General features: G+C 42.4%; 2 protein-coding genes across 10 annotated transcripts; one reads left to right on the top strand and one right to left on the bottom strand.

Annotated features, from left to right (window-relative positions):
- Nucleotides 1-367: 367 nt before the first annotated feature.
- LOC139573099 (magnesium transporter MRS2 homolog, mitochondrial-like) lies at nt 368-7562 on the bottom strand. 2 transcript variants are annotated; one of them, XM_071396182.1, is made up of 11 exons: nt 6406-7562; nt 5203-5267; nt 4868-4904; nt 4571-4683; nt 4168-4344; nt 3404-3534; nt 2807-2923; nt 2384-2590; nt 1349-1466; nt 992-1105; nt 368-777 (listed from the first exon to the last, which is right to left on the bottom strand). In XM_071396182.1, exons 1-11 carry the CDS (start codon nt 6593-6595, stop codon nt 709-711), a joined length of 1338 nt encoding a protein of 445 aa, XP_071252283.1. In that variant the 5' UTR covers nt 6596-7562; the 3' UTR covers nt 368-708. The 2 variants fall into 2 exon arrangements, with proteins under 2 accessions (XP_071252283.1, XP_071252284.1); XM_071396183.1 differs by having other exon boundaries at nt 2384-2536; nt 6406-7557.
- A 148-nt stretch (nt 7563-7710) lies between these two features.
- On the top strand, nt 7711-13967 carry LOC139573094 (lipid scramblase CLPTM1L-like). Of its 8 annotated transcripts, none has more exons than XM_071396165.1 (17): nt 7711-8146; nt 8359-8450; nt 8667-8847; nt 8975-9114; nt 9274-9373; nt 9494-9611; nt 9711-9805; nt 9900-9984; nt 10675-10778; nt 10929-10994; nt 11182-11232; nt 11329-11411; nt 11515-11549; nt 12093-12148; nt 12247-12291; nt 12597-12668; nt 12950-13967. In XM_071396165.1, exons 1-16 carry the CDS (start codon nt 7832-7834, stop codon nt 12633-12635), a joined length of 1605 nt encoding a protein of 534 aa, XP_071252266.1. In that variant the 5' UTR covers nt 7711-7831; the 3' UTR covers nt 12636-12668; nt 12950-13967. The 8 variants fall into 8 exon arrangements, with proteins under 8 accessions (XP_071252266.1, XP_071252267.1, XP_071252270.1 ...); XM_071396169.1 differs by having other exon boundaries at nt 7712-8146; nt 9295-9373; XM_071396162.1 differs by having other exon boundaries at nt 7712-8146; nt 11329-11402; nt 12553-12668.
- The last annotated feature ends 3956 nt before the right edge of the window (nt 13968-17923 follow it).

Raw genomic sequence — 17923 nt, 5'->3', positions numbered from 1 at the left:
TGCAACTGAGGACAGACTATTTTTACGCGCTTTAGCACTCGGCGGTACCATTCTGTGAGCTTGTGTAGCCTACCACTTCACGGCTGAGATGTTGTTGCTCCTAGATGTTCCCACTTCACAATAACAGCACTTACAGTTGACCGGGGCAGCTCTAGCAGGGCATCCTACGACAGTGCCTTCAGTAAGGCTATTCTACCACCAATGTTTGTCTATGTAGATTGCATGGCTGTGTGCTCGATTTTATACACCAGTCAGCAACCGGTGTGGCTGAAATAGCAGAATCAACTAATTTGAAGGGGTGTCCACATACTTTTGTGTATATATAGTGTGTCTTGGGTTTTAGTTCTTTCAAAGTTTGAGACTTCAGTACTCAATGTCTTTATTTATTAGCTGTATAGTCAGTCAAAGCTATTTGAACAGTGGTTTTGGTGAACAGTGGGACCATGTTTTTGGACAGTCAGAATTGGTGCAGTATCCTTGACTACAGCTGGAGGTATACAGTGTGCTTCATTATAACAATATATCCAGGATGTTAATAAATACATGAACACTGCTTACAACAGTTTTAAACCAATTGCAAAAAAATTATATTGAGATTATGAAGAGAAAACATTCCTCTGCAACAAACGAGAGGAAAATCTCACTGTAGTATGAAAACAGTCAAACAGTTCAGATTCCTCAGCAGAGAGGTGGTGCAACAAGGAACTATTATCTTAGTCCACTCTTCACCTCTCCTCCTTTTGAGTTGATTTGGTTTCTCTTCCAAACTGTTGGGATCTAGGGAGGAGAAAGAGGGTTTTTACAACAACACAAGTCATGGAAATGATCAGAATGATCTCAAGACGAAACACTGAGCTTAAGCATGATGTCAGACATGCAGTACCCAGGGACTGGTATTGACAATTAGTGAGTTATCCACGTTACACACCAGAATGCATCAGATGATACACATTTCTATCCAAATAAATCATGAAATTAACAATTCAATTACCTGTGGGGGGACGGTAGGCTCAAGGTGTCGACCCAGGAACGAGAGCAGTCTCCTCCAGATTAGTCCACTACCCAGGAACATGAAGCCTGTCACCAGCCAGAACACCTTGGGGTCCTGGGGGAACAAACACGACACCATAGATAAAACTCTCTGTTCGATCTAGTGTTATCTCTCTATGGACCACACACTGAGCCAGTCATCCTTCACCTCAGGTTCATCTGCCATTTAGCAATATTACATTGCTGCAGCTGGCTAGTTTACAATGAGCATGTGTTGCCAGGTTAACAAACTCAATGTTAAATTGTGTCACGTGTAATTTATAAGATTAAAGCTTTATCATCAACACATATCATTAACCTCCTCAAACGTGGATTCCAAGTTCATCCCGAAGGCGACGCCCATCAGGCCAAATAGGGAGAGTGAGAAGGTCCCCATGGTGAGCTGCAGGTTCAGACGCATCATCACGTTCCGGTGACTGGGTGTGCCATGGCCCATGGGGACAGACGGAAATGGGATGGTGACAAACTAGGCCTGACTGACAGAGAGCTGTTTAAGCCAATTAACAACAGGAGAAAATGCCATGTTCAGCAGTTGGAAAAATAGGCTAGTTCCCCTGATAGCATTAAATGCAGCTTAGAACAGAAAACGACATGAGGACAAATGAAGTCTACCAAAAGCCAGTTACATTGGCAATACACTTAAACTGATGTCTTTTTGTCTAGCTAGATAATTCTGCCAGCCTATTTAGTATGGACGCAGCATGCCTATTACACTATACCAGAGATGCATAACTGGCGGCCCCCCTTAAATATTACTAACAGGTTAAACACATTTTGGCCAAGGGATCTGTGAAATAAGTTTAGTGTGTAATACAATCAAATATAATATTATTCATCTACAATGTATGTTTTTAACCCTGGGCAACATGGGCCTGGGAGGCTCACAGTGATATTGATATCCACAGTACTCCACCTATACATTTGGAACTCATTAAAGCTTGAAAACTGCAACGTTTTGTCTCTTAAAGCTGCAACAACAAAAGAATCTCTGCCCTGTGACAAAATGTGCAGAATTACAGGATATTAGCTTGAAAACTGCAAAATGTAAAATGTAAAATGTTCCTTCCCAGGGCCCGAGACTTGGTTCGTCCAGCCATACACTGCCGTAGTCATAGTAAAACTTTTTGTATGCTATTTTTATCTCACTCAAGTTGTGTTCTGATTATGAGGGGGTCCCTGATGAATTTGCTATCACAAAAGGGGTCCCCGGGCCCAACAAGTTTGAGAACCCCTGCCCTACATAGTGGACTACTTTTGAGGCCTATGGGCCCTGGTCAAACGTACTGCACTATACAGGAAACAGGGATGCAGACAGGGTTGTCGTCGTCAGTACCTGTCCAGGTTGATGAAGATCACACTCTCTGAGTCGTCTATCAGGCCCTTGAGCTCCCTGGTCGTGTTGCCCAGCTCCTCAGCCTGCATGAAGTAGTTCTCCAGGAGAAGCTCCATCTCCTCAGCATGATCAATGCCCAGACTGCTCTCCTCACTGCCTCCAGAGACACACACAACAACAAGAGAGACCAATAAAACCTTCATCCAACTGTAAAAAAAAACAAAAAACACACAGACTAGGTTTTAAAGGCTGGACCACAGTGCCATGCCCAGTGAGCAGTTCAGGGGGTTTATATCAAGGGTGACCCCTGACGTATTGATGCCAGCAACCCTCCTACCATAATGACAAATGTGTACAATGAACACAAATAATCTCATGAAGTACCATGTGCCTACAAAATCGGCATGTTGAAATTTCACTTACAACACACGTGGATCCGTCCACTTGGTGACACAAAGCTCCTCGATCATCTCCTCTTCGTCTAGGATCTTCAGCAGACTGTCCTTGAAGACCTTGATGTCTGTCTCCAGCTCTGACAGGCTGGGCAGAAAACAGTTGAACAGTTGAACAATTCTGGTAACTCTTCTGGTAACTTTCCCAAAAATTCCCAGAAATACCGGTTGGAAGTCTCCCGAATCAGGATGGAGAAAGAGAATGAGATTGGCTACACAGAGCTAAACCAGCCACACCTTCTAGTGCAGGATTTCTAGATCCATACAATAGCCCTGGCCCAACTATAACCATAGGTATTCATCTTTTCATAACCTACAATACATTTAAGTAATTTAGCTGATGCTCATATCCAGAGTGACTTACAGGAGCAATTAGGGTTAAGTGCCTTGCTCAAGAGCACATTGACAGATTTTTCACGTAGTCTGCTCGGATTCGAACCAGCAACCTTTCAGTTACTGTCCCAATGTCCATAATAGAGGATCTGCCTTGATAAGATGAACCAAACGTCACATGCAAAAGCAGCAACGCTCCTTATCATGATGTGACTGGCATTGCTTTTCCACTCACTTCTTGCTGTTCTGAAGAAGTATATGCAGTTTGCTGCGATCTGCAGAGAGTAGTTTAGGATCCACAAGAGACTCTAGAATGTCCAGGATGACAGGGTGAACCTCATTCAGCCGAGCCTGAAGGATGTTTACCTATACACAAAACAAACACACACATACATGCAGAAACAAATACCAGGTGACACTTGATTGGGATAGTCCCTAGTAGATGGATTGTAGATGTTCAATCACTGTCAACTAACTATCCACTAACTATCCACTAACTATCAACTAACCCTTATCCTGAGGTACTGACCTGTTGCACCCTCTTCAACCACTGATCATTATTTGACCCTGCTGGTCATCTATGTTCTTCAAGATGTTCAAACGTTCAATCTGGCCTTAATGGCCACGTACACTTTTAATCTCCACCCAGCACAGCCAGAAGAGGACTGGCCACCCCTCAGAGGCTGGTTCCTCTCTAGGTTTCTTCCTAGGTTCCGGCCTTTCTAGGGAGTTTTTCCTAGCCACCGTGCTTCTACATCTGAATTGCTTGCTGGGTTTCTGTATAGCACTTTGTGAAATCTGATGTAATTTTTTAAATAAATAAATGTAATTGATTGATCCGAACCCTGAACTCAACCCTTACCCTAACCCTAGCAAGCAGTTGCTTATCAACAGATAGTATGACCATGAGTAGATCATCAATATGGGACTATCCAAATCAAGTGTGAACAATTGTGATAAACGAATAGTAAATGAGTGATTGCATAGCGTGTGTCTTACCCTGTGCTGCAGAATAGCTTCAAGGGCTCTGAACTCAAATGGCAGTGAATGAGTGGCCAGAGCTCCATGATCCCCATTCAACTGTGGAGCCAACTCCAGGACCAGCCATCTCTCCAATCCCAGACCTCGGAAATCCAACACCAACAGGCTATTGGGAGTCACTACTGCCTTCAAGGCCTTAAGACACAAGAACAGACTCGGTTCAGGTGCCAAAACGAGTCAAGTTCGGTCACCTGTCTTTTCTAGTGTGCGATTTTCTACTTGTTTTTTTAATCATAGGATTCTCTGAAAGTTAGAGGATAATTTGAGGCTAGCTGTCACGACAGGTGACAAACGCAGCAGTTTAGCTAACAGTACCTTCAGCATAACGCTGTAACACGAAACAAAAACAGTACGTAGCTACCTCCATGCGAATGATGATGTTGTTGTTCCTAGCGGTGATGCTGGTGAGGTGTTGGAACCTGAGGTCTCTGGCCTGCAGACTCAGCTCATGATACAGCTCCAACTTCTTCTTCTCTGAGATAGGAATCAGACCAGGGGTCAGAAGTCACACTCAAAACTTATAAGAAGGACAAATACCTTGTCAGTAACAAAGTACAATAAACACTTGCATTTCGATGTAGTCCTTGTGAGAACAGAAAACTAAAGAAAAACAAATAATGGGCAAGCTAATGAGGACAATAGATGTTCCAATACTTACCAAATGAGGTTACATTTCCATCTTTGTCAAATTTCATCTATGACAGAAGAGCACAGTTGTAGCTACTGCCAGTATATTGCTGTAGAACTTCTAGGTACATTCCACACACTCCCTCAGGTGAACAATATAGGTAGTCACAATGAACTGACACATTGGTTTTCTCTCTAATTGCATTTTGCAGAAGCAACCTTTTTATAGAATGTTGGCTTTGTCAATGTTGACAAACATTTGATCATATCCCATACATATACTGCTGACAGACATAACATTTAGAAGAGACTAGAATAACAATTTCAAATTGGATATGATTGACAAAACTAAAACTTGCCACTTACCACAACAAAAGCAGGAGCCACACTGGAGAGGGATGCCTCAGTTCCTCTATGGCGAATTAAATTTGCTGCCAATTAAACAAAAATAAGAATCCATTAGCCAACAACATGTGTGTTGCAGCTAGGTCTTTTTTCGGTGGGGTTTATCGGCGGTTGGCATCCAATGTTATGGTGCACTACCGCCAACTACTGTACTGGAGTGGGTGCCAGAGACGGGGAGAAACTAAATCCTACTTGCCAGCCCCGTTGCTCTTAAAAAATATTAAATATTTGAGACTATATCTAATGACGTTCTACTCAATATACTCTAAACTAACTTCCTGTTTCCCCTTCTCCCTCATATTAGATCTCAGCCTCTCTCTTTCCCTCTGATACTGCCCACACTGTAGCAATACACGCTCCACAGTCTCTGTTTCCTGGCAATTACCACACTTTCCTGTTGGATGCTTTCCTGTCACATTTAAGGTCTTATTCAACTGGTTGTGTCCCACCCTTAATCTTGTAAAAAATTGCCCCCTCTCTTCTGTCCCTTCCTGGCGTCCTCCCCAACTTTCCTCTGTACTTGAAATAAATGCCTGCCCATAGTATCTCTATTCCACTGCTCCTGCCATCTCTGCACCTTCACTGTCCATATCAGGCGTTTTGCCTCTGCCTGGCTCACTGAAACGACAACATCAACACTACTAAGTGCTGGTTTCACCAGTACATCAACTGCCTTGTTCCCCTCCACCCCTACATGGTCTGGGACCCAAGTCAATCTTATCTGTATACTAATCTGTAATCCTGCCATGGGTTTGTAGCACCTCGTAAAGCAGGTATTGTCTGCTACATGAGCTAAAGGACTGGAGACTCATTAACACTGCACATGAATCAGAGCAAATAACTACTCTGTCTGGCTTGACTTCCTCCAGCCACTGGAAGGCCAACAGTATGGCCATCAGCTCCACAGCCAGATGATCTGTAATATGTTTCCTGACTTCCACCCCACATTCCTGCACTACAAATGCTGACCCAGTACATCCTGTCCTTGGATCTTTTGAACCATCTGTGTAAATGGCCACACAGTCCTGATACACAGTATCCAGATGTCTCTTAAACAAATACATTCATGTAGTCTCCCCAACACCTCTAGATCAACTACTGGAGGCAGGAGTAGCCTTGTGTAGCTAGGTCTAGCCATAACAGTAAAAATGTTACATCACCTACCAGACGGACATGATCGCAACAGTGTTGCTTTCCCCCTCGTCACCGGCGGATGCTTGGAGAGTTGGCATTTTATAGGTGATCTGGAACAACTCACTGTTCTGCAGGTCAAACAGCCGGCGAGGACCCTGAATTTAATGTCCAGAGATCTCCGAAGACCACCCATGGTGAACGACTTGAAACAAGCTTCCATTGCTTTGTTCACCACCACTGCATTTTAACAAAGTGTCCTTGGTTATTTAGCTACTTAGTTAGTCTAGCCAGCTGATCAGTTGCATTGCTGGTTATTCCACTTGCATCCGGAACTGAATTACTAACGTAGGCTAGGTAGCTAGTAAACTTATCAACTGGCTACGTAGCACTGGACAAAGACAGTGGTTTGTTCTGCAAAATCATACAACCATTTCAGTCCAAAGTCGGGTCAAATCTATTTTGTGAGCACGGTTGATGGATCGAATCCCCGAGCTGACAAGGTAAAAAATCTGTCGTTCTGCCCCTGAGTAAGGCACTGTTCCCTGGGCGCCGAAGACGTGGATGTCGAGTAAGGCAGCCCTCCACACCTCTCTGATTCAGAGAGGTTGGGTTAAATGCAGAAGGCACATTTGTACAACTAACTAGGTATCCCCTTTATTTAGCTAGTTAGCACGCAAACAAGGCGCTAGCTAGCAAGTTAGCTAACTGCTAACGTTAGCGAACAAACTTTTATGCTGCTAGCAGGAGACTAGCTCGTGCTTCCCGAACGAACTTCTCAACCTGTCGCAAAAATATGCCATACGTGAGTAAAATAGCAAATAACAACAGACTTGCAGCTGGTATAGCTAAATCCAAGATACGTTATTCCTCCTTAACACAGGGACAGCTAGCTCTGAGCAACTACAACCAGCAGGCATCGGGGTGTTTTGGTGTTACAGTAACACGTGCTCGTGCATGACCCTGAACTCGAGAGGATGAATCAATTTCAACCAATGAAGTTGTTCAACGGAAGAAGACCTTACATGAGATTTCCGTAAATGTTCGGGAAGAAAAACACCCTACACATTTTCCAATTTATCCACGAAATGTAATTTCCCTATGCTGAAAAGATACTGTAATGAAATAGCAGGGAGAAGGTCTCGAACCCTCGACCTTCTAGCCTGAGGTCCGGCGCGCTATCGACTGTGCCGCAAAAGCATGCTCAAGCGGCAGAATCGATTTCCGTGCTTATAAACCCAGGGTCGTTACAATACATGACATTGAGGGCTACATTTTCACACTGTGGGTACCCAATCGTCACCCTGTATTTGACATGACGTAGAACGAGGAGGCGTAGCGTCAACACAACCACCACCACCGAACCATATGCGTCTTCGCGTCCTGCCTGGATACAGTTCTGGGTTAGAAGATGCCGAGCGGCATGATGCGCCTTATTTGACAAATTGTATATTTTCTGATGATATCATTGACCATCGGTGACGCACTTTTGTGGTCCTATACTCCTAGCTTTAGCTGTCAATGTCCACCATTCGTTTGGTCGTTTTTTATTTTTACATTTCATACCAGTATGTTCCCTTCGTGCTATTCAAAGCCGACGAGTTCAAAGGACCTGTTCAAAAGGACTAATCTGACAAAGATATTACTAGGAGTGTTCGTCGTGTATATGTCACACACCTGCTGGGTGATTTATGGCTTTTTATACACCAAGCCTTGTGAGAGAGGTAAAGGAGACTGCATTTCTTCCTACCTTGCAGAAAGACCCCGTCTCCAGGTAAATAGTGGCCTTGATCTTACACATACTGCAGTGAAACCCTAGATTTAGGGTAGGTTATTAGTGCAATTAATCATTTTTAGCTATTGTATTTGGTCAGAGAATTCATGCATCACAATTTAATTAGTGATCATGGTGCACAAGAAGTGTCTTTCAGAGCCCATAAAGATAAATTGAATTGAATCAATGCGAAGTCTCATTTATTTTAACAGCTCAGCATTTTCTCCAGTTTGAGGCCTGACCACAGTGAACTCAACCTCATCATCAAGATAGATGACTTTGACATACATTCTAAATTTGAAAGGTAGGCCGAAGTCCCATTTAAATCTGCAGTCATGTGGCGTAAAAATAGCATGTCACTTTTAGTCGAGTATAAAGATAGTTATGGGTTGCATCCCAAATGGCACTGTATTCCCTATGGTCCCTGATCTAAAGTAGTGCACTATATAGACACTATGGTGTCATTTGGGACAGAAGCCTATATCTCTCACCGGTCACCATTGCTTTTCTTGATTTAAAGGGTGGTGAATGTATCCCTGCCATTGGCAACACGTAACAACGGGACTCTGCACACATTGGTTTATGTACACAAGTTTGGAGTGTCTCCCTTGCAGGATAACCGGCAGGTCCATCATGTTGCCCAGCTCAGCACCTACATGATGTCCCGAGAAAATCTCAGCTCTGCTAAAGAGGTCCTCAAAGTAAGACAACAAAACAATTCCTCTATGTTTCAGTCTGGACTGGCAAAAGATCATCTTTAACTGCTCTGTTTGGTTGACCCATTTGATCATCTCTTTCATGGCTTCTCCTGGTCTTGCATTTTCTCAGAAACATGCTGCCACTGCTCCTCGAGTAGTAGACAGACCCATCTCTCACTGGAGGTCCCGTCTAACCCTAAACATGATGTCAGAGGACTTCACCTTCAACAGAGGGACCTTGCCAAGTGATGTCCGGCGCTACATGAGAGTGTAAGTCTCATATAAAATGTTTGTATTGTGTGAGTGTGTTTATTTTGGGAGTGGGTGTGCGCTATAAGGCCTACAGTACACTTATATAGCACAGCATCGCTCACATTATGCAGAGCTAGCTACAGAGATGGTGAGAAATATTGATGTTTTGTATTTCAGATATTCTGTCTCGTGTTTTAGATTTCAGGATGAGAACAGGATGGTATATCTCCCACTTTTACATATTGATGAACTCAGCGTCAGGGTAAAGGACATGATGGTGAGATGTTACTCTTCTTGTAAATTATATTACAGTGATAAATACTAATTTCAAGAACATTAAAACATGCCTCACAAAGAGGGCTTGGAGGATACTTGTTTTTACAACATGTGTTTGTAGGAGATTAACGGCTCCACAACCAAACTACCTCTTACAATATCCTACGAAGGCCTATCGCTGAGGCAATTCCGTCTCTGGATCCACATGCAGGATGTAATGTTTTCACTGAAACGCTTTGGTTAGTTTATTACTTTAGCCCTCCTTTTAAACTACTGAGATAACAACATACGTTTGTCAACTTCTTGTAAAATAACTTGTTTTGCTTCATTTATTACAGGATTCACTGAGGTGAATATAGATGAAATCAAAGGTGTTCTCGTGGACCACAACTTGTACCTGTTAGCATTGACTACCCTGGTGACTGCATTCCATGTAAGGGATTTTCTATTAGAATTCATTCATTCTATCACAAAGATCATTTCAAATCATGTCAGCCATCTACAGTTTTCTTTGTCTAATTTTTCAGTTCATATTTGAATTCCTGGCCTTTAAAAATGACATAAGCTTTTGGAGGAAGAAGAAAAACATGGTGGGCATGTCTCGCAAAACAGGTAAGAGTGAGGGAGGAGTAAAATACATCTTTATAAGTGACTAGTAATTACAAAACAGGTAAGAGTGAGGGAGGAGTAAAATAGATCTTTATAAGTGACTAGTAATTACAAAACAGGTAAGAGTGAGGGAGGAGTAAAATACATCTTTATAAGTGACTAGTAATTACAAAACAGGTAAGAGTGAGGGAGGAGTAAAATACATCTTTATAAGTGACTAGTAATTACAAAACAGGTAAGAGTGAGGGAGGAGTAAAATACATCTTTATAAGTGACTAGTAATTACAAAACAGGTAAGAGTGAGGGAGGAGTAAAATACATCTTTATAATAATGCATTTCATGTTCTTATTTATGCATCCAAGTTTTCATGCCAATTTCCTAACTGAGTTAGGGAAGATGAGGTGTCAGGCTTGAAATACGTTCCAAATGGCACCCTATTCCCTCTTTAGTACACTACTTTTGACCATGGTAGTGCACTACATAGGGAATAGGGTACCATTTGGGACAGATATATGGTGTTTTTGTAGATTTGTGTTTCATTACTACAGATAGTTATCCAAGGCAGGCCTCTGGATAAACCCACCATCCGCCCACAAACACTACCTCCAGCAGCACACAAATCTACTGATCTACTCCCATCTACCTCAGAACTAACCCAGCTCTATCTGTTTCTCTATGCTGTTCTGTTCCAGTGCTGTGGAGATGCTTCAGCACCATAGTGATTCTCCTGAAAATGCTGGAGGAACGAAGCAGCTTGCTAGGTCTCATTCCTGTTGGAATAGGAACCACAATTGAGGTCTCTGCCATGAATCAGCAGTTTGGAAAGGATTTAGAACATCAATACAAATAATCAATGCTTTTTGCCAACCATAGCTGGGGATGGCCGAAGGTTCAGTGTTACCATACCAGATCTCATGAATTCCTTCTTCTCCCTCTATACCTATAGGTATGGAAGGTCAAAAAGGTTTCCAAAATACAGCTACAGTGGAGAACCTCTAGGTCTATAGTTCATGTAAGTATTACAAAAAAATATATTAATTGTTTATTCACGTTGTGTGCATGGAGGGCCAATGAGTATATGTTGATTTTAATTAAGAATCTGTTATTGAAAAAACTGATTGAAATAAATGTATCTTTTAGCGTTAAAAACAAACAGTAGTATAAATTCAGTATTATTCCTTTAAACTTGTTGTCTTCAGGTTGGTAAATTTGATGAATCAGAGAGAAAGACTATACAACATGACACACAGGTAAGTGCTGAATTAGTGGTATGTTTGGTTCCTCTTAACACTAATACCATAAATCAAGCAGACAACTATTTTCTAATGCAGTTCTCCATTTTCTAGGCAATGAAATGCCTGTCTTATTTAGTGTACCCTTTGTCTATTAGTGGAGCCATCTTCTCTCTGGTATACCTGAGGTATAAAAAGTAAGACAAGTCTGGAGTTTAATTGTATTTAAAATATAAATAAATAGGTTTGATGAGGACATTGATCATCAACGTATCTAATATTCAGATTTTATTTTGACAGCTACTATTCATGGTTAATCAACAGCCTTGTCAGTGGTAAGTTTACACATACTCTATCAAGCCTCCTTGGGGGTTATGTTTTGCATTTAATATCAATTGATCACACAAATACAATATTTTATGTAGATCTTTAACACTAGCCTGGTCAAGCAGACTGAACGCTGCACTCACTATTTGTTGTACTGTGAAGTGAAATAGAATGTGACCTACCGAGAGATCAGGCTGGTTTCACAAGGCTACTTTTTCATGGCCAATGTGTTTTTTTTTATTAGCAACTACAGATGTAGGATCTTAATTTGATCACTTTTGTTGCATAGAATTTTCCTGCACTGCCAAAATGCAACTTCGTGATTTACATAAATGTACTGAAAAAACACACTAACGTTATTGCACTTTACATATAGCCTACTTTTGGCCAGCTAATAGTTTAACCACCAGTCAAGCAACATGGACTAAATGTTCAAATCATGTTGCCACAGCATTATTTTGCTTTGACAATAAAAGTCAAATTAAGATCCTACATCTTGTATTAGTGGGTAATATCAATAATTCCAACTGAAACTGGGCTTTCCCCTGCAGGGATTTATGCTTTTGGATTCCTCTCTATGGCTCCTCAGCTGTTCATTAACTTCAAGGTTTGTCTTACTTTGTCCTAATTTAGAGCATAATGGGCCGTGAGTAAAATGTTCTATTTTGACACAAATCTTCACTTTCTCTTCTTGTTCTTCTTCAGTTGAAGTCCGTGGGCCATTTGCAATGGAACGTATTGATGTATAAAGTGAGTAGTAACTGTTTTATAGTATAATTCATTATTGTTGTTGTTGCAGTGATAAGCAGCTGCTTACCTAAAGTCCATCTAAAGTGTCATCAAGTTGTCTGTTCTTCTTCACATTGACACTGTGTATGCATTCCAAATGTCCCTCTATTCCATAGTGCATCCTATGGGCCCTGGTCAAAAGTAGTGCACTATGCAGGGAATAGGGTTTCATTGGGGGTGCATTCAGAGTCAGAATGAAGCACTCTTGTGCCTTCTCTTTAGGCAGTCAATACATTTGTCAACGATGCCTTCGCCTGTGTCTTCAGCACACACCCATCCCACCAGCTGGGCTGCTTCAGGGATGAGATTCTGTTTCTCCTCTACCTTTACCAGAGGAGGTGGGTGGGACATAGTTCAGCTATCGTCAGTGACCCTGAAATACTCTAGACTACGTCCCAAATGGCACCCTATTCCCATATGGCTCTGGTCAAAAGTAGTGCACTTTAGAGAATAGGGTACCATTTGGGATATTGCCCTATAGTCACTTGTTATTAGATTATTTAACTTTCCATCATTCTGAGATCTATTGACCGGGATGATCAGGGGTTTGGTTTCTGACAGTTAACAAAGTATGTGATCTCATTCATTTACTTCTCTATCTGCCTCCCACCCCCTGTAGGCTTTACTCTACAAACAAGACCAGATGTCGTGAGTATGGATCATGCCACCACAACCACAGGAAACTCAAAGCCCAATGATGACTGAGGTCATCACCAGAGAACAGAGTTGAATGAGGAAACATAACTGCACATGGTGGGGTTGTAAACAGCACGGGAGGCTCTCTGAGGGTGCATCAGGGTTTATTAGAAACCTTTAGTAAAGTTCAGAATTCGTTTTGTAAGTAGAGAATACAGCTTATTTTCAGTCAACCCTGTGTTGTTCATCATTAACCACTGATATTTCCATGTGTTAGAAGTTTGACCGACCCGTATGTAGCCTACAGAAGCATGAACAATTTTTTAGTGATACATATTGATTACTGCATTGTTAGGTTTGAGGCATGCAAGAAAGGCATTTCACTGTACTTGTGGACATGACATTAACCCTTGAAAAAGGAGGCTGCCCCTCGCCCTGCCTGCACTGCTCCATGTTACCAGATATAACCAGTATGTAGCCTACTGAAGCATAAAGCTGCCCCTTGCCCTGCCTGCACCTCTCCATATAGTCCACAAGGAGGCAGTGTTGTCAGCTCCTTGCTGTACTGTTTTCTGCTTGTTCTTTCAGTCCTCTACTTCCTGTTTGAGAATAGTACATTTATAGATGGATGCTAAAGGGGGGGAATGAGAAACATGTACAAAAGATGGAGTACCGTGAAGTACAGTGAACTCCTGATAAATCCAATGGCTTTGGACAGTCATATGTGAGAGCTAACCGGAACATGCACATAACCTGTATCTATCCAGGCTGTATTTGAAATGGGACGATTGAGCTACAATGCACTAATGAAGTTTTTTGCACTTATACAATGCGCACTTATCAGGAATCAACTGTACTTTTAAATAATGAAGATACTGTAAGGTCTTTAAAAATGAAGTAGGAAGTGTAGCCGGATGTTTTTGAATCACATCTTTCTACCAGGGTTTATGGAATGCCTTTCCTCTTTGAATAAATTATTACAATGAAATGATTTACCTGTATCTCTGTTGCATTGTCATGACTAACGAAAAGCATTAGCTTGCGTACACACAAAGACAATTATTTACTGTAGAGGTGCTGACCAACAGCGAATTAACTGTAAGCTATAAAAACAGACAGAGTTGCACAGTCCACACTAATACAGTCCCAGTAATCTACTGGGTAAAACACTAATGCCATGATGGCTTGAACCAGGTTTTGTAGACAAACAGTGCAATTAGTGCAGCCAATGACAAAAGTGAGGGGTGTGTCATAATTATTAGGTTGATTAGAATTAATTGAGTGAAACTGTTAAAAGACAATAGTTTACAGCACATGGAATATAAGGGGCTATTGTTATCATATGGAAACATAACTATATATTGTACATAATATTAGCATCAACATACATCAACTCCGGGGAGGGGCCAGCTGAGTGAAAGACTGTCATCTGCATATAAATAGATGAGAGAGCTTCCTACTGCCTGAGCTATGTTGTTGATGTATATTGAGAAGAGTGTGGGGGTTTTCTGACTTTATACACTGCACTCTTTGAGAGAGGTAGTTAGCAAACCAGCCCAAAGACCCCTCAGAGACACCAATACTCCTTAGCCGGCCCACAAGAATGGAATGGTCTACTGTATCAAAAGCTTTGGCCAAGTCAATAAAAATAATAGCTCAAAATTGCTTAGAATCAAGGGCAATGGTGACATCATTCAGGACCTTTAAGGTTGCAGTGACACATCCATAACCTGAGCGGAAACCAGATTGCATACCAGAGAGAATACTATAGACATCAAAAAACTTTCCAAAACTTTTGATAAACAGGGCAAAATAGAAATAGGCCTATAACAGTTAGGATCAGCTTGATCTCCCCCTTAAATAAAGGATGAATCGTAGCTGCCTTCCAAGCAATGGGAACCTCCAAAGGAAAGACAGGTTAAAAGGTTTGAGACAGGCTTGGCGATGGTAGGGGCAGCAACCTTAAAGAAGAAAGGGTCTAAACCATCTGACCGAGGTGTTTTTTGGGGACAAGTTTAAGGAGCTCCTTTAGCACCTTGGACTCAGTGACTGCCTGCAGGGAGAAACTTTGTTGCCGAGCAGGGGAAAAAGAGGGAGAAGCATCGGGGATAGTCGCGTTAGAAGGGGTGGGAGATGAGAAAATGTTGGACGGGCAAGGAGGCATGGCTGAGTCAAATAGGAATCCTGACTTAATAAAGTGGTGATTAAAGAGCTTAGCCATGTGCTTACTGTCAGTAACAACCACATCATCAGCATTGAGGGACATGGGCAGCTGTGAGGAGGGCTTATTCTCCAGGTATTTAACTGTTTTCCAGAACTTCTTGGGGCTAGACCCACAGTGAGAGAACTGCTCCTTAAAGTAACTAACTTTGGCCTTCTGGATAGCCTGAGTGCACTTATTTCTAATTTGACTGAACGAGAGCCAGTCAGCCTGAGTATGCGTGTGCTGAGCCTTTCGCCAAATGCAATTCTTGAGGTGGAGTAACTGTGCAAGATCACGGTCGAACCAGGGGTTGAACCTGTTTTTAATTCTCATTTTCTTTATGGGGGCGTGTTTGTTTACAAGACCACTAAAAATATTAAAAAAGAGGGTCCAAGCATCTTCGACAGAGGGGATCAAGCTGATTCTATACCATTGTTACATGTAATCTTTTGGTTCAACCATAATGCATAATAAGCATCATCAACGGGGGGATCATATTGGGTATACGCTGATGAGCTGTAGAAAGAATATATTCATTTATAAGACTTCATAAAGAAGAGAGAAGAAAAGAAGAGAGAAGAATTGTTCAGAAGAAGGGACTGAGATCAGAATCAATATTCAGACCACTAAGTGTCAATGTTTTTAGATAGGATATCCAGTAGGCCTGCCTCTGTAGTAGTAGGATCTCCATGTTACCTCTTCTCCTTGGTAGAGCAACATGCTCAATGCCTGTGTATTTGAGGAGATAGGATGGTTAGCTTCAATAAAGTGAGTTCCTACTGGATAGTCAGTGTTCTTGCACCTGATTGAGCTGCATTGTTCAGCTATGCTTTTTTTAAATTATCTTTTCGTTTGTCCTACGTAAGTTTCACACATTAACAGCTGATGAGATAGATTACTCACTTGGTCTTGCATGAGATGATGCCCCTAACAGGGAGCTTTTCGACCTGTATGTGGGTGTCTGAAAAATTGTGTTTTTTTTAGTGCTATTGCACTGTGCGCATGAGACACATTTGTAGTTCTCATTTGGAATGGGTGTCAAGAGTGTCTGAGTGGGCTCAGGGGGCAGGTCAGATCTCAGCAAGATATCTCTAATATTGCGACCACGCTTAGACCACCAGTGGGGGCTCCTTGAAGAGGTGTGCACATTTTTGGTCTGATTACAGAATATGCCAGTGTATTTTCAGGATTGCTTTCATTTTCTCCACACCTCTGGTGTACTTAGTGCAAAGACTGTTGCACTGTTTTTCTCCTTTGGTTGAGTTTTAAGTTATTCCTCTCTTGGTTTTTGAGATATTTTCATTATTGCAGCATCAAGAGTTTTGTCTTTATAGCCTCTCATTTTGAATTTATCTGTAATTTTCTTAACATTGCTGACAAAATCTGACTGGTGGCCACAGATTGGTTTAACTCTACATAACTGGCTATAGACCATTCTGGATGGGAAGGGGATGCATACTATCCGCATGTAGCAGGGTATTGTGGTCTGTGGGTTTTGTGTTTATCGTGCCCCTTGACTTCTTCAAAATGTTGTTAGGTTACAGCTTCGTTCTAAAATGTATGAAATTGTTATTTTTGCTCATCAATCTACACACAATACCACATAATGACAAAGCAAAAATAGGTTTTTATACATTGTTGCTGGAAGAAAAAAAAAGAAATATCACATTTACACAAGTTTTCAGACCGTTTACTCAGTACTTTGTTGAAGCACCTTTGGCAGCGATTACAGCCTCAAGTCTTCTTGGGTATGACGCTACAAGCTCGGCACACCTGTATTTGGGGAGTTTCTCCCATTCTTCTCTGCAGATCCTCAAGCTCTGTCAGGTTGGATGGGGAGAAAGCTGTTCATTGACTACAGCTCAGCGTTCAACACCATAGTCCCTTCCAAGCTCATCACCAAACTTGGGACCCTAGGACTGAACACCTCCCTCTGCAAATGGATCCTGGACTTCCTAATGGGCCAACCCCAGGTGATGAGAGTAGACAACAACACCTCCGCCATGCTGACCCTCAACACAGGGACCCCTCAGGGCTGTGTGATTAGCCCTCTCCTGTACTCCGTTTACCCACAACTGTGTGGCCACGCTCAACTCCATGACACAAGGCCCGATCACCAACGACAATGAGACAGCCCACATGGAGGAGGTCAGAGAACTCGCAGTGTGATGCCAGGACAACAACCACTCCCTCAACATCAGCAATACCAAGGAGCTGATTGTGAACTGCAGGAAACAGGGGTAGGGTGCACCCCCCCCCCCCCATCTACATCGACAGGGACGCAGCCAAGAGGGTCAAGAGCTTCAAGTTCCTCTGTGTCCACATCACTGAGGACTTAACATGTTCCTCTCACACCAGAACAGCCTTGAAGAAGGCATGGCAGTGCCTCTTTAAATAGTTTGGCCTCGTCTATCAAGGAATGCTCCTCTGAGCCAGATGCTGATGACAGGTTACCCTATGCTGGGCAGCTGGTATCGAACTTTCATAAACTACATCACCCTCGATCGGAAGGCCCTACAGGGGGTGCTGCGGATGGCCCAGTGCGTCACCAGGGGTGAGCTCCCAGTCATCCCGGACGTACATGCCAGGTGGTGTCTGAGAAAGGCCCGAAAAATTGCCAGACTCCACCCGAGACTGTTCTCAATGCTCCCGTCCAGCAGGCGGTACCGGTGCATCAAGGCTCAGACCAACAGAATCCTAAACAGCTTCTATCCCCTAGCAATAAGTCTGTTAAAGGGGGACTGCACCAGTTGA

The sequence above is a fragment of the Salvelinus alpinus genome, chromosome 4 (assembly GCF_045679555.1).
Source record: "Salvelinus alpinus chromosome 4, SLU_Salpinus.1, whole genome shotgun sequence".
Taxonomy (NCBI): Eukaryota; Metazoa; Chordata; class Actinopteri; order Salmoniformes; family Salmonidae; genus Salvelinus; species Salvelinus alpinus.
This window is presented reverse-complemented; position numbering and strand designations above follow the sequence as displayed.